This window comes from Triturus cristatus, chromosome 9, assembly GCF_964204655.1.
Source record: "Triturus cristatus chromosome 9, aTriCri1.1, whole genome shotgun sequence".
In the NCBI taxonomy this organism is placed as follows: Eukaryota; Metazoa; Chordata; class Amphibia; order Caudata; family Salamandridae; genus Triturus; species Triturus cristatus.
The window spans coordinates 528,775,855-528,792,985 of NC_140592.1; the positions used below are offsets into that span (position 1 = coordinate 528,775,855).

The 17,131-nt window shown below is 51.8% G+C and overlaps 1 protein-coding gene across 3 annotated transcripts in view; it reads left to right on the forward strand.

The window, feature by feature from the left end:
- Positions 1-17,131, forward strand: part of LOC146798244 (uncharacterized) — a 720,254-nt gene that overhangs the window by 487,692 nt on the left and 215,431 nt on the right. For all 3 annotated transcript variants that reach the window (XM_085625533.1, XM_085625531.1, XM_085625532.1), the window contains exon 3: positions 16,206-16,316. In XM_085625533.1, the coding sequence (XP_085481659.1) occupies positions 16,206-16,316 (111 nt within the window). The remainder of the gene's footprint in view (positions 1-16,205; positions 16,317-17,131) is intronic.

A 17,131-nucleotide genomic window follows, 5' to 3' on the forward strand; every position in this document is an offset into this window, starting at 1 on the left:
ACGGTTGATTCTGGAGTTGACGGCGAGACTGGCACCATACCTGGAACCGCTGCACAGGTATCCTACGGCACTGACACCCCAGCTGAAGGTAATGGCAGCCCTACATTTTCTAGCCACGGGTACCTTTCAAAATACTATAGCTCATGTTGGTGGCATGTCCCAGAGCATGTTCTGCCGTGTGCTGCATGATTTCTTAGAGGCCATGTTTATTCACCTGGATGACTTCATCAAGTTCCCAACCCCTGAAATGTTGACTGGGGTCAAGCGTGGATTCTATGCCCTGGGAGGGATGCCCCATGTCATTGGGTCCATAGATGGTACACATGTAGCTTTGGTACCACCACATGCACGGGAGGTAGCGTACCGCAATCGGAAGCACTACCACTCCATCAATACCCTTGTGGTGTGTCTGTCCAACATGGTGATTTCACATGTCTGTGCTCGTTTTCCAGGATCAGCACACGATGCCTACATCATGAGGCGTAGCAGGATGCCTGAAATGATGATGCAGCTGCGCAACGAACGAGCATGTGTTATTGGTGGGTACAGTCTGTCTGTCCTGTATTTTGCATAGCCTACCAGCACGACCGCTTCACCAGTTCTAACGATGTCCATGTGCTTCCCATGTAGGGGACGCTGGGTATCCCAACATGCCATGGCTGCTCACACCTCTCCGCAACCCCATCACGCCGGCCCAGCTCCGCTACAACACCGCCCATGGCCGGACAAGGCGAGTGATAGAGAGGACGTTTGGCCTGCTGAAGAGCCGATTTAGGTGCCTCCACAAGACCGGCGGCGCGCTCCCATATGCCCCTGCGAAGGTCTTCAAAATCTTCATGGTCTGCTGCATTCTGCACAACATGGCAGTTGAGAAAGCTGTGCCACTCATCCTGGATCAAGATGATCAGGACCATCCACCCGTGGAGGACGAAGGGCTTGGCAATGGGGCTAGTGATGTGGCATCCATCTGTGGAGGACGAAGGGCTTGGCAATGGGGCTAGTGATGTGGAGGATGTGGAGCCGCAAGAGGACATCTGGACTCAGCTCATACGCGACTTCTTTGCTTAGTGGTGAGTACCAGTGTCTGAGTGTGCACACATTGCTCCACGTGTGGCATGTGTTGTGATGTGTCTCTCCACCTGCATGTATGGCACGTGAGTCAGAGGTGTGTGTGGGTGTGTCACTGGAGTGATGGTGGCAGTGATGGTTGTATTTCCCCAGTCATAATTGTGAACTAGCATGTTGTCATCCATACATGTGTCGAGTTCATGCACATGCAAGTGGCTGTGCTTTTTGTGGCTGACTTCTTGTGTGTCTCTCTTGCCCAGGTACTTGCGCATGGCGTCTGCTGGTTGCATTGTTGTGGCACTGCTATTCCTCATGGACACGTCATGGTGTGCTGACTCAGCGTTACACGCACGGACAAGTTTGGAAGTCTCCTTAGGGTAAGGGATGCATCAGGGGTGTATTGGGTGTGGCAGTTGTTCACGATGTATGCACACTGCCCCTGTCGATGTTTGGTTCCTCTGCAGCCATGTAGCATCACCATGGGACACGACATGCAGCTGTGTACACCTGAATAGATGGTCTGACTGGTTGACAGTCATCTGTGATGGGATAGTGGATTGTGATGATGGCATCAATGTGTGTGACACTGCCCTCAGACACATACGGTTTGCATTGGCTTGACATGGTGTGGGAATTCTACATCAGCGGATCAATGGTGTATGGCAGTCTCTCTGTGAGCAGCTGTGGGTGTTTAGCTGTTAGCCGACAATTGTGTGCCAGTTCCATGGCTAACACGCATTTGTGCTGCAGAAGGGGGGTGCCAGTGTTGGACCCACATGTTACTCCACAAGAAGTGTTCATGTGTACTTCAAGTTGCCTCTGCAATCCCGAAAACATGACTAATAAAGGTGTCCCTATGCCTCCAAGGTGCCTCTTCTCAGTCAATGCTGGTGTGTTGCCACGGTGCATCCAGCATGTCTGGCATGGTTTTCCCGGATAGTGGCTATGTGTCGATGTGTCGAGTAGCAAGATGCAAGCTGTGTGTGTGGGCTGAGACTGTGTATTGTGCATGATGTCCATGACTGTGTGGGTATTGTGACATGTGCCATCCCCATGCATCCAACGTTGGCCAGGCCCCCATTCTCTGCATCCACCGGACTCAAGCTTGCAGGACATGGTTCTGCCACCTGTCTACACATACCTGGGTGCCCCCCAGGACACTCCACATGATCCCTGACCTCTGCGCATGACTGTTGCTGTACTCAATGTGTCTGTCAGCACGGTTGTGCGGCCACCCCCTCAGCTGGTTGGGCCCATCACGGGTGTGTATGGTGCTCCATGTCTGTCTTGCCTAATACACTGTGACCCGTGTGTCCTGTGCCAGACTCAGGCCCCAGGGTGTGGATGGGTGAAGTCAAAAGAGAACTCAGGCATGTTTAGACTTTACAACACACATGTAAGGTAATAATGCAACCAGCAGGCATCTTCTCTTCATGGTGTGATTTTTTATTTTTGTGGGGGGGGGGGGGATAAAGTGAGGGGCGTTCCGGGAGTTTGGAATCCAAAGTTCAGTAGGGGAGTTGGTGTCCTTGCCATTGGAAATCCTCAGAGTCCATGCCACAGTCTTTGTCAACATTGGTCAGACAGTGACCAGCAGGGCAATGTGGCAGAGAATGTCTCTTGATGCTGTGATGCTGTTGCTCCAGTGGGCCAGGTGCCAGGCCAGGTGTCCTGGGAGATGGTGATGTAGTGCCGACCCTCACGGTCCTTTCCGTGGACGACCCGGCCTCCTGCGGGGACCCTCAGAAGCAGGCCGTGACGATGTTTGGGATGCTCCGTCGGATGTCTCCTCCTCCTCCTGATCCCTCCCTGTGGGTGGTGATGTTCTACGCCGTCTGGCACAGGGAGGGTTGCCCATGTTGTCGGCCATTCGACGGAGTGTATTGTGAATCCCCTGGAACACCGTCACTTGCTCAGCCTGTCTGTCCTCCATCCTCCGTTGGTGTTGCAGTAGACAGGCATGTTGCGCCGCATGTTGCTGGGCCTGCTGGGTCTTTATCTCATCGAGGGTCCCCTTGATCTCATTGAGGGTGGACACAACCTGGGCCATGCCCGTGGTGTCCTGCCGGTATGTGTCCAGGATGTTACAGACATGGGAATATACCGGTTCCCCAGCCAACTGGACAGGCTCGCGCCTCCGCCGTCCTCCACTCCCACCACCCCTGCCCACTTGCACCTGGCCTGCCCTTGTGGGTACATCGGGTCTCCGGGACCCCGGAGGGGTGGCATTGGCGTTGTCGCCTGCCTCCTCCTGGGTGCCCGGGACACCGTGTCCCTCCTGGCCAGCCTGGCTGCATTGTGGTGGTGGGGCAGGGATCCTGGGTGTCTCCTGGGATGTGGCAGGAGTGGGGGTGGTGGTTGGCACAGTTGTACCTGACGCAGGTGCTGCAGGTCGTTGGACACCAGAGGGGCCAGGTCGGTCGGGGTCGTCCACAGAGTGGTGAGAGTCGTCGCTGCCGGTGGGATCGGGCTCCCGCAGATACGGGTCCTGTGAGTCTTCCCCCCCAGTGTTGGGGGGTGAACCACGAGGTTGACCTGTGTGTGAGAGAGACAATGTTAATTTTGGTCCATGCAACATCCATGTTTCATCAGTTTCAAAGTTGGCACATTTCCTCTTGGAATTAGGATCTGTCTTGCATTCCACTCACAGTGCACTTGTGCATGTGTGTCCCTTGGGCACCACTTTGGCCCCTTTAACTATGTGTGGCACAGTCTTACTTGCTGCGTCAAGTGTGACTGCAGTCAGCAGTGGAGTGGGCAGGTGTGGCGAGCCATGCATTGGCGCCTTCCGTGTGGCACTGTACATTTGCACATGGAGTGGATCCACACACTTATATAATGCAGGTAGCTGTCGTTGTGCTCGTGAACAGGTTGTGACATGGCCCTGTGTTTTGCCATGGAGAAGAGGGGGGGTTCTGGCACTGGCCGCCCTTGGCTACATGCACGCAGTCTACCTGCTGACGAGCAGACATTCCCACACACCACACGGCTGATTTGCTCTCCCTGTGTCTCCCTCCCTCTCTGTCCCCCTCTCCCTCCCTCTCTGTCCCCCTCTCCCTCCCTCTCTGTCCCCCTCTCCCTCCCTCTCTGTCCCCCTCTCCCTCCCTCTCTGTCCCCCTCTCCCTCCCTCTCTCTGTCCCCCTCTCCCTCCCTCTGTGACAGCCTCTTCCCTCTGTTCGTCTCCCTGTGTCTCCCTCCCTCTCTGTCCCCCTCTCCCTCCCTCTCTGTCCCCCTCTCCCTCCCTCTCTGTCCCCCTCTCCCTCCCTCTGTGTCAGCCTCCTCCCTCTGTTCGTCTCCCTGTGTCTCCCTCCCTCTCTGTCCCACTCTCCCTCCCTCTCTCTCTGTCCCCCTCTCCCTCCCTCTCTGTCCCCCTCTCCCTCCCTCTCTGTCCCCCTCTCCCTCCCTCTCTGTCCCCCTCTCCCTCCCTCTCTGTCCCCCTCTCCCTCCCTCTGTGTGTCAGCCTCCTCCCTCTGTTCGTCTCCCTGTGTCTCCCTCCCTCTCTGTCCCCCTCTCCCTCCCTCTCTGTCCCCCTCCCTCTCTGTCCCCCTCTCCCTCCCTCTCTGTCCCCCTCTCCCTCCCTCTCTGTCCCCCTCTCCCTCCCTCTGTGTGTCAGCCTCCTCCCTCTGTCCGTGTCCCTGTGTCTCCCTCCCTCTCTGTCCCCCTCTCCCTCCCTCTGTGTATCAGCCTCCTCCCTCTGTTCGTCTCCCTGTGTCTCCCTCCCTCTTTGTCCCCCTCTCCCTCCCTTTCTGTCCCCCTCTCCCTCCCTCTCTGTCCCCCTCTCCCTCCCTCTCTGTCCCCCTCTCCCTCCCTCTCTGTCCCCCTCTCCCTCCCTCTGTGTGTCAGCCTCCTCCCTCTGTTCGTCTCCCTGTGTCTCCCTCCCTCTCTGTCCCCCTCTCCCTCCCTCTCTGTCCCCCTCTCCCTCCCTCTCTGTCCCCCTCTCCCTCCCTCTCTGTCCCCCTCTCCCTCCCTCTGTGTGTCAGCCTCCTCCCTCTGTTCGTCTCCCTGTGTCTCCCTCCCTCTCTGTCCCCCTCTCCCTCCCTCTCTGTCCCCCTCCCTCTCTGTCCCCCTCTCCCTCCCTCTCTGTCCCCCTCTCCCTCCCTCTCTGTCCCCCTCTCCCTCCCTCTGTGTGTCAGCCTCCTCCCTCTGTTCGTCTCCCTGTGTCTCCCTCCCTCTCTGTCCCCCTCTCCCTCCCTCTCTGTCCCCCTCTCTGTCCCCCTCTCCCTCCCTCTCTGTCCCCCTCTCCCTCCCTCTCTGTCCCCCTCTCCCTCCCTCTGTGTGTCAGCCTCCTCCCTCTGTCCGTGTCCCTGTGTCTCCTTCCCTCTCTGTCCCCCTCTCCCTCCCTCTGTGTGTCAGCCTCCTCCCTCTGTTCGTCTCCCTCCCTCTCTGTCCCCCTCTCCCTCCCTCTCTGTCCCCCTCTCCCTCCCTCTGTGTGTCACCCTCTGTCACCTCAGCCCAGCTTCCTAGACACACACTTTTCCAGTCCTTTGAATGGCCCTTGGCTTGTTGATGTGAGTTTGTTTCTGATCTCCAGGCACCCATTGGGTGTAGTGTCTGTGTGTGCGCTGCTGCTGTGGTTGTGTGTGCTGCCACTCTTTCACAGTGTTGGCTGTTCATTAGCTGCTGTCATGTGCAAAACAGTGCCTTCACCCCCATGTGTTGATGCAAGGCGTCTGCCATTTGCTGGCGAGTCTTTCCTGTGTGGGGACACACTGTTTGTCTGGCTGTGACCTGGCCATATGGGCAGAGAGCATTGTTGTCTGCTTCTGAGTTGCACTATGTGATTTTTGGGGCCCACCCTCCCGCCATCCGGGTTACCGTGTCATGTGTTGGTGTCTTCTGTGGCCTGTGACTTGACATTGTCCAGCTGGGTGCATGGCACATGGTGGCGGCAGTGGCATGTGCGTGTTCATGGAGTGTGGTTGAGTCATGCGATAGGTTGGAGTGGTTACGTGCCTGTTAGTGATTTTGGTTGTGGATGACGTTCCCCCCATGTGAGGTGCGTTGTCTGTGTACTCACCCGGGTCTCGGAGTCCTCCTAATCCTTCGACTGCCTCCACCGGCTGTATGGCCATCACCCTCTCCTCCCAGGGCTGGTAGTGTACGGGTCTGCGGGAGGGTCCTCCTCCAGTGGCGTTGGCCTGGTTGTGTTCCTCCAGCATCTTGGCTCGGACCCTCCTCCGCAGATCGTACCACCTGGCTTGGCATTCCTGCCTGGTCCTTCTGGTGTCCCCAACAGCATTCACAGCATCGATGATGGTCTGCCACATGGCTGTTTTTGCTGCCATGCTGGTCTGTCTGACCAATGTTCCAAAGAGCTGTGGCTCGACTCTGAGGATTTCATCGACAAGAACCTCCAACTCTCGGTTACTGAACTTTGGATTCTTGGTAGTGGGCATGGTGAGGGGTGTGGATGGTGGGGCGGGTGTGTGGATGGTTGTGGGTGTGTGGGTGTGGTTGTGCAGGTGTGTGTGTGTGTGTGAATGTGATGAGGGGGTGTTTGTGAAGGTGGTTGTGTGAAGATGTGCAAGTGTAAGGTGTGGTGAAGCTTGTAGTATGGTGCTGTAGGTCTGTGGTGTCTGGCAGCAGTAAGTCTGTTGCAAAGGCTCATGGTTTGTGTGTGTGGGCCCTTTTTATTGGTCCATTGGTGGGTGTGGCTGTGTTTGAAGTTTGGGTGGGTGTGTTATAAGGAGTGGTGGTGTATTGGGCCTCTGTTTGTTTTCGGCAGTTGCAGGTCAGTGAATGTGTTATTTTAGTGGTTGTTGGACATGTTTAGTGGCTTTGTGCCATTCGAATGGTGTATTCTTGTGTTGTTTTGTTTTGTCCTGGTTGTGTATGAGCGTTTTTAGCGTGTGTACGGTGTGTACATGGGCTATTTGGTTGTACGGTGCTGTCCTTGTGTGTGGCTTGGTACGACTCGTACATGCGGTTGTGATGTTGGGGCATGGGGTGAGCTCCGGACTTAGGAGGTTGTGGTGGGGGTGCGACTCTGACGTACACTGGTGTACATACAGGGGGGTACGACACGTACAGGGGTGTGGGTACACGGGGGTACGACACGTACAGGGGTGGGGGTACGACTCGAACGTACAGGGGTGTAGGTACACGGGGGTACGACACGTACAGGGGTGGGGGTAGGAATCGAACGTACAGGGGTGTAGGTACACGGGGGTACGACACGTACAGGGGTGGGGGTACGACTCGAACGTACAGGGGTGTAGGTACACGGGGGTACGACACGTACAGGGGTGGGGGTACGACTCGAACGTACAGGGGTGTAGGTACACGGGGGTACGACACGTACAGGGGTGGGGGTAGGACTCGAACGTACAGGGGTGTAGGTACACGGGGGTACGAAACGTACAGGGGTGGGGGTACGACTCGAACGTACAGGGGTGTAGGTACACGGGGGTAGGACACGTACAGGGGTGGGGGTAGGACTCGAACGTACAGGGGTGTAGGTACACGGGGGTACAACACGTACAGGGGTGGGGGTAGGACTCGAACGTACAGGGGTGTAGGTACACGGGGGTACGACACGTACAGGGGTGGGGGTAGGACTCGAACGTACAGGGGTGTAGGTACACGGGGGTAGGACACGTACAGGGGTGGGGGTAGGACACGTACAGGGGTGGGGGTAGGACTCGAACGTACAGGGGTGTGGGTACACGGGGGTAGGACACGTACAGGGGTGGGGGTAGGACTCGAACGTACAGGGGTGTAGGTACACGGGGGTACGACACGTACAGGGGTGGGGGTAGGACTCGAACGTACAGGGGTGTAGGTACACGGGGGTACGACACGTACAGGGGTGGGGGTAGGACTCGAACGTACAGGGGTGTAGGTACACGGGGGTACGACACGTACAGGAGTGGGGGTAGGACTCGAACGTACAGGGGTGTGGGTACACAGGGGTACGACACGTACAGGGGTGGGGGTACGACTCGAACGTACAGGGGTGTAGGTACACGGGGGTACGACACGTACAGGGGTGGGGGTACGACTCGAACGTACAGGGGTGTAGGTACACGGGGGTACGACACGTACAGGGGTGGGGGTACGACTCGAACGTACAGGGGTGTAGGTACATGGGGGTACGACACGTACAGGGGTGGGGGTAGGACTCGAACGTACAGGGGTGTAGGTACACGGGGGTACGACACGTACAGGGGTGGGGGTAGGACTCGAACGTACAGGGGTGTGGGTACACGGGGGTACGACACGTACAGGGGTGGGGGTAGGACTCGAACGTACAGGGGTGTAGGTACACGGGGGTAGGACACGTACAGGGGTGGGGGTAGGACACGTACAGGGGTGGGGGTAGGACTCGAACGTACAGGGGTGTGGGTACACGGGGGTAGGACACGTACAGGGGTGGGGGTAGGACTCGAACGTACAGGGGTGTAGGTACACGGGGGTACGACACGTACAGGGGTGGGGGTAGGACTCGAACGTACAGGGGTGTAGGTACACGGGGGTACGACACGTACAGGGGTGGGGGTAGGACTCGAACGTACAGGGGTGTAGGTACACGGGGGTACGACACGTACAGGAGTGGGGGTAGGACTCGAACGTACAGGGGTGTGGGTACACGGGGGTACGACACGTACAGGGGTGGGGGTACGACTCGAACGTACAGGGGTGTAGGTACACGGGGGTACGACACGTACAGTGGTGGGGGTACGACTCGAACGTACAGGGGTGTAGGTACACGGGGGTACGACACGTACAGGGGTGGGGGTACGACTCGAACGTACAGGGGTGTAGGTACATGGGGGTACGACACGTACAGGGGTGGGGGTAGGACTCGAACGTACAGGGGTGTAGGTACACGGGGGTACGACACGTACAGGGGTGGGGGTAGGACTCGAACGTACAGGGGTGTGGGTACACGGGGGTACGACACGTACAGGGGTGGGGGTAGGACTTGAACGTACAGGGGTGTAGGTACATGGTGGTACGACACGTACAGGGGTGGGGGTAGGACTCAAACGTACAGGGGTGTAGGTACACGGGGGTACGACACGTACAGGGGTGGGGGTAGGACTCGAACGTACAGGGGTGTGGGTACACGGGGGTAGGACACGTACAGGGGTGGGGGTACGACTCGAACGTACAGGGGTGTGGGTACACGGGTGGGGGTTCGACACGTACACGGGTGTACATTCAGGGGGGGGTGTACATTCACGGGGAGTACGACTCGAACGTATGGGTGCTGGGGGGAGTGTTGGGCGCGTATGCGGGCACATGTCTCCATGGTTGCAATGGGAGTTCGGTGCGGACGGTGTTTTTTCCATACGGTTGTGAGATCGGACGCACGGGTAGGATCGTGATTCCTCGGTCGGACTTCACTTTTCACGTTTGTACGGTAAATCGTCCGAGGACGTGTCGGACACATTTTCCGACCCGAGGACGTGTGGGGAATGATTCCCAATGCGGTTCGTATGGACTTTTTACCATGTGAATCGTAATTGGCAGTTTGTACGGCACTTGTACGATTCGTACGGTAAAAAGACCGGATACGAGTCGTACGGGGACATTTTTTACCGGATCGTAATTGGCACCATAGTCTAGATAACATAGGTCTTGGTCACGCTCTTTGGCAGATTCTAAATCAAGTGGAAAGGTAAAATAATGTAACATGTCGTACAACAACAACAGGTTGTCCTAGCTACCAGAGAAAGTTAGACATATTCGGCGTAGAAAGAGGCAGGAACTGCATATTAATATTCATTTAGTAAAATGTACCACTGTACCAAGTAATACAAAGATAAGATGTTCTGTAGCATTCGTGACACTCAATTCCAGTCCTGAAAAAGGATTTAGAAGAAGGAATAAAATAATAAATAAATGAAGTGTGGCTCAGTATGTGATTCTGGGTTAAGCAGTAATGTATTTCGATAGTGCCGGGTCCAGATTAAGAAAATGCCAATGCATATTAAGTATTCTGTATACATCCAATATGAGCCTATTAGATATGGCTCAGAACACGAGTACTCATTACCTGTGAATTCTACTTATCCATGACTACCGTCTAACAGTTGACATGTTGATGATTGACTTTAGTACAGCTATCACATCGTTTTCACTTAGAATGGGATTTTACTATGGACTCCCTAATAGCCTAATCAGTGACGGCTTTTCACAGACTGTTTGCCTCACGATATTGTGCTATCCCATAACTTTGGGGTAAGTTGCTCAATATTTCTTGTTCACTACCAGCATGCAACACACCGTTTGGTCAGTACTCCTTTTGCTTCGCTTTCTCTGTCTCTTCACGTGGTCATGTTGTCTTATGGGCATTTGCTTTTAAATTAATTTATTTATTATTCCTTTTTCTAAATCTTTTTTCGGGACTGCAATTGAGTGACACGAATGTTACAGAACATCTTGTCCTTGTATTACTTGGTATAATGGAAAGTTTTACTCGATGAATATTAATATGCAGTTTCCGCTTCTTTCTACTCCCACCATCTCTTACTTTCTCTGGTAGCTGTGGCAACCTGTTGTTGTTGTACGATGTGTTACATTCTTTTACCTTTCCCCTTGATTTTGAATCTGCCAAAGAGTGTGACCAAGCTGGGTTTGTCCGTGCTGGGTCTATTATTAATGTGTGATTACAACAAATGTGGTTCTTCCGTATATGTGTGGAAACCATCACTTAGAATCTTATAATTAAGTAATTTTGTTACTTAAACATGTCATTTGAAAAAGCAATAAAATCTGTTTTAAAAAAAACAACAACAAAAACATGTCTTTGAAAACTATGTTTATTTTCTTTCCTGACCTCTATCCTGATTTGATTCCTTTTTTATTATTGGACTACTCCACCTATACGCAGCTTTTTGGCCTCCGGAATTACTATCCGACAAAAATTATTATTGTAGTGCGCTGTGGATGGCAAATTGGACAGTGTTATCTTTACTCTTTTTTTCTCAAGGTGGGTTATTGACGTACACCTTGAGCTTACTTCCACTTATGTTACTAGACTCTTTTGTATGGGGCCACACCACTCCAATTCCTTTTATCACTCATTGTGTTTTCACGTGTCAGGGGAAGGTCCCTGACTGGTTGTTTTGCGTATCACAGTACACAACATCTGGGTGTCTGATTCACCTTTCCTTTGAAGTCTTTAAACTTCTCCCTGAACAGTAGTTTATCATATACTGTTCTTTTCTCTTTATCATGTATCTAAAACATCCTTTGGGTTCCAGCACCTAACATGGTTTCCTATTCACAAAATCTTGGGCCATCTTTCCATTTGTCTTTATACCTATGTATTGTGTCTCTCTATGGCATTCATTAACTATGTTTTGTCTAACTTCTTTTGTAAATATTCTGCAGCCTTCAAAAGTGTCACAAGGTGACTAAACATGTCTTGCCTGGGCTTCTTCTGAAGATTACAAGCTCACTAGCCATATGTCATAACAGAATATATTTGTTAATCACACTCTTACATTTGTATCAAAATAATTAGGAAACTGTGTTTGTTAATAAGCCCTATTGCTTGGACATTACATTTTCTAATGTAAAACGCTGGAGAGTATGTTGGTCTTATGTATGGCTTACATATTTCGGAGGGATCATACTGAGTCAGTGGTAAAGAGATTTGGGAGTGAATAATACCAGTCTAAAAACAAGTGAGAATTGTGCTATCCCAACACCCAGCCACCTTCAATAAATAGGTTTCAGATCTCAGGCATGTCTGCAACATAATCTAAGATATAAAGGGAGGGTTTGAGTAGTTTCACGTCTTCCCTTGCCGAATGCATCTTCTTCAAGAACAGCGTCTTTAAATTATATGTATCCTGTTTAGGAATATTAATGGGGTCTGTGAACAGATCATCTCTCCCCAGGAGCTCTAAAACACTCTTATTGTATGAGAGCCAGGGCGTTTTATGCCCGCCTTGCAGTCTAAATAGTCCTTGATGACAGATTGTTTGAGGGTGGCAATATGGTTGGACCAAGTTGAGAGCCAGAGTAATAATGGAGCTAGTTTAATGGAATCTTTGGTGTAGCGAAGGCTAAGCTCCTCATAGCATGTACAAGTGGAATAAGAGGGAGTAAGCCCCAAACAATTACGCAAACATTGATTCTCTTTAAGTTGAATGGTACATGCATTTCAGTATCCCCAAACTCCTGCTCCATACAAAGTAACCGGGATGACACATTGTTATGATTTCTATCAAAGGAGCAAAGGCCTTGCTGCCTATTGTGGAGGATAAAGAAAACAAGACACCCACGAATTGACGTAGTTTCTGGCTCCCAATAGACACATTTTGATTCCATTATTTGGAGTGACCAAATGTAACCCCCAAGTATGGGAACTGTTAGGGCCCTTATAGTCTGTCTGCGACATCTGCATACCATTATTTTCAACTTATTAAAATTGGTCTGCAAATCTAATTCTGACATAAAATTTACAAAATTACTGAGCAAAAGTTTGAGGCTATTTAGAGTTTGGACCATCAAGATCACACCACCTGCATACAATAAGATTGATACAGGTGAAGACTTAATTCGGGCTTCGTCCAGCCCCTCTTCTCCAAAAGCGTACTCAGATCGTTAATGTAAAGAAGAAGTCAAATCGGTGCTAGGTTGTAAGCCTGACTCACTTCACGTTCCAACTTGATAGGGGAGGAGAGCTCACCAGTCTGGATAAAACGCAACCTTCCTCCAGGTCACTCTGTAAGTCAGCCAGAACACATACCGGAGACACGTCCAAGTGCTGTCCAAGAAGAATTTGCCAAAGTTCCAACTGATTGAACTGGTCAAATGCCCATGATTCATCCATGAAAGCCAGGTGGTACACGGGGCAGGGGTGAGCTGTAACATATTTACCATCTGTAGGAGAGTGGAATCTGACTAATGGTTGCCCCCAACTTTTTGCCTGGTATTTAAGTGGTTTTTGACTAGTCTGGCTGGGATCCTGCTAACCAGGACCCCAGCCTATCTGCTTTCTCCCTAAAACTGTTGTGAGTACTCTAGGTACAAACATAATTGGATGCTGGGCATGCCCTACCAGTCCCTGGTAGATGGTACCCTAGGTACCCGGGGCATGGGTCCCCCAGTAGGCCTACCAGGGCTGCAGCACTTATTGTGCCACCCTGGGACAGCCACCCAAACTGACACCACCCGGCCACTACTGTAGCCTGGGTAAGGTGGTGCTAGCACCCCTTACAGGGATGTAGGTACCCTATGTCCCATACCATTACAACACATATACTCTCATAGGTCACCCCTATGGCAGGCCCTGGTAATCCTACAGGGCTGGGTGCTGAGGTATGTGTGAGGGGGGACCCCTACGTGAGTAGGACCTCTCTGCAACCTTCGTAACACCGTTACTGGGCTGTTTGTAGTGTAGCCATACCATATACTCTAAACCGCATTATAAGTGAATCGCGTCATCGCGATAACTTGAGAATGGCTACACAGAACCATATCGTGTTTGGTGTCAAACATGAAGGAATCATACCCCCAGTCCAGCCATGGGCATGGGGGCACGATTCCCCCTTGCTAGGAGGGTGATATGGCAAAAGCGGTAGATTTTAGAAACCAATTTAAAAGTGCACATGTACCACAAAATGGCTACTGTCCGCCTCCTACACGACTCTGGCTGGCTGTTGCGGGGGAAAATCCCAGCCTCGCCAGCTGGACAATAGGGCTCCTGTGGCAGGGAGGTGCCAGCACCTCCCCAGACAGGATAATGTGGATTGGAACAGGGTGGGTGCACCAAATGTCCATTCAGAGTTGCACGTAGGCAGCTGCAGAGCCCCAATTCTGCATACACCGCCTGGAACCAGTTCAGGGGCATCCTGCCCCTCGCCCAGGCGGGAAACACACAAAGGGGAGTGGGTGTAGCCACCCTTTCCCGCCTCTACTCTAATTGGTAGGCTCTATTTTGGACCATCCCCTAATCTTGGGGATATATGGGAATAACTTTGCCCTAGAGCCTTAGATTCGTCCAGAACTTCACAGAACTGACCTTCGACGAGCTGCTGCCCAGCTGACAGAAGAAATCTCCCTTGGGATAAAGGAGTTATCCCCCTGCTTGGCAGGCACCTAAAAGACTACAAGATACCCGGTTGGAACTTCGTGGCTCTCCCGACCTTCGACGCCTTCCAGCAACCTCGAGGTGGGTCTCCAGTGCATCCCAGCGTCCTGTGAGTGTGCCCAGCAAGTCTGAGCACCCTGGACCACGTGGGTGTCGAGATCCCCGCATACCCCGAGACACCGGCCACCTCTTGTCCAGCACACGACCCCGACCAGTGGGGAAGTTGTGCTTTGGCCCATTTCTGAGCCAACCATCCAGCAGCATTTGTGCCGACCCTCAGCTCCCTGGCCCGCTCCGGTGGCCCGTGGGAGCCCTTTTACGCACTCCATTTTGCTGCCTTCCGCGGTCCCTTGTCCCTCGACTTGTGGGCCCTGACGGAGGACAATCTTTGTTTCTAAGAGTTCCCCTGGTTGCTCCAGGCCTGCTCTACGCTCCCTGCAAAAGAGAGCACCCTCAGACCTCGTGGGTCTGCACCAGCAGCTGCTTTGTCTATCTTGCGTGGGTTGCGGTTGCCAAGGCTTAGTGGATCCAATCGGGACACTAACACCGCAGCGACCCTCAGCCGACGTGGGACAGTCGCCCTCCAGAAGCTGGCCTTCCTTGAAGCCTCCCGGAGCCCGTGACTGCAGAGCCCAGCTGTACCTTCTACACCTGAAGCACCCGACTTCCACGAGCTCCTTGCTGTGAGCTCCCTGGTCACTTGCTGTGACCCAGACTCTGTCCCCTCTGCTTTCAGGTTCATCTTTATCTTCTCTTCAACTTCAATCTTCACGACTTCAACGACACTCGCAGCTAGCAGCAGTTTGGACTACTTTTCCATAGAAAAACAGCCCGCGACCCGACACCAGAATCGACCTATGCACCCGGCTTCCCTGGGGCAGGTAACAGTGGTACTTCGGTACTCCCGTGGTGGTGGGCTCTCCAAAGCCTTAAGTCTCAAGCCTTAACTTTGTACTGTTGCTAGAAGTGTCCTTTAACTTTAAATATTCAACCGCGACATTCTCCATAGGCTAACATAGCGATCCCGATAGCAGCTCTTTGCACTGCACGCGTCTCCCGTGGGTCCCCTTCCTCTTAACTGTGGGTGGATTCTGAAGGGGCAAGCGATCCTGAATGCCCTAGGCATTGCCTGTAGAATTGTCGTGGTTCTTATACCACTATTTTAGTATATGGTTTGGTCCCCCCCTGGGGCCCATTGATTTCTGTGCTATTTATTGTGTTTATAAATGCTTGTTTGAATTGTAACTGTGCCACTAGCCACATAAAGTGACTGTGGGATTCTGTCTAGAATAAATACATATATTTTATATATATACCTGTGTGGGCTACTCTTTCATTTGGTTATTCAAGAGGTTATTATGGTAAAACAATAAGCTTAACACTCCTTCAAGACTTAGCCTGAAGGCTGCTCTCCACAGCTACCACTAGGATAGCTTTCTTTAAAGGTTGTCTTAAACCTATCATCAATAGGAGTCGAATTGGACTGGTGCAAGGTGTCCCTATAACTAGGAACAGCATATGCCAGGCCAACTTCTCACACCATCTATAAGATGAAGGTTCAGGCACTACTCCAGTGTACCCAGACCTTTGCAGAATCCTTACTGACATGGGTTGATGACGTTGTGCTCTAAGGCCTAGCCACTGATCCTGTAGTAAACCACCCCACCTAAAGCCACTTGAAAGATACTGCCATTCATCCCAGGTATCTCAAGGGGTAGCGGGCAGCTGTAGCTCACTTCTTCTTTGTTCTCTGCCCTCACTTCTTACTTTCGGAGTCTTGACTGAGGACATAGTTCTTCAGCGCCTGCCACCTGCCCCAACTCCTGGAAAGACCAAAGTTGAAGAACAAGAACGCTTCATTTACTTACTTCACAACTTTTCCCAGTTCATGTACAAAAGGTGCTCTGAACGAAGGTTAGGAGGATCCGAATGGTTGATCAATGTGATACTTGTCCCAATTTTTTTTCCAGTTGACATTAATAGCATTTCTGATATATAATGGCGAGTGTGTAATCATTCCACAGTGTGCCACCTGTTAAACACAGGAACTTGGTGGATAATAATTGTCTGTTCATTTTACTTTCAGGCCCTCTTATTGCAACCACTGTCTGTTCCTTAAAAGCTAAAGAGAAAGAAGAGGTGTATACAATGAAGAACAAAAGCTCGGAGATAAACAACCCAATCCATCAGTCTCCATGTGAGTAAAAAAGAAATTCATTATCTGCGTACTAACACTTCGACTTGACCAAAAAATGTAACCACACATTTAAAGACAGACTCTGGGGCATATATACATTTACTTAAATGAACACATCTTTTCTTACACTCACCAGCATATTCGAGCAGGCATACATGCGCCCTTGTGGGTGTGCAGTCACAGGCATTCACATGCATACACACAGGCATACTTCTTTTCGGATACCTGTGTGGCCTCCCTATATTTAGAAAGGTACCATGGACAATCTGAGAAAGAAGGAGAGATTTGTAGGAAAAATATATAAAGCAAAACCGGAGGAAGGTTTTAAGAGAAACACATAGGTTAAAGGTGAGAACGAGCGAAACACATTCACTCAAGAAAAAAAGCGTGTCATTCAGGGGACCAGGAGTGTGACAGAAAACATAAGTAGAGGAGAGAGAGAGCAAGAGGCATCTAGAAATAAACAGATAAAAGAGAAATGGCTCCGCAACAAGCATCTACAAAGCCAATAGGTCTCGCCTACACAAAAGCTATTGACTTTGCCCATATATTTTTGCCATGTTGTACATCAGCGTGGCTGCTGTTTGGCATGGCTAAAATGTTGTGGTGTAAAGGGGAGTGAAGTGTCATCATGTGGAGTAGAGGTGAGTGTTATGGACTTGTGTAGAGAGTCATGAAGTGGTGTAGAGTAGAGTGGCATGCAGTGGCGTGGCATACAATGTTGTGCAGTGTCATGAAGGGAATAGAGTGTTGTATAGTGGAATGGCGTAGATTGGAGTAGAGTTGAGTGGTGTACAGTGAAGTAGAGTTGAGTG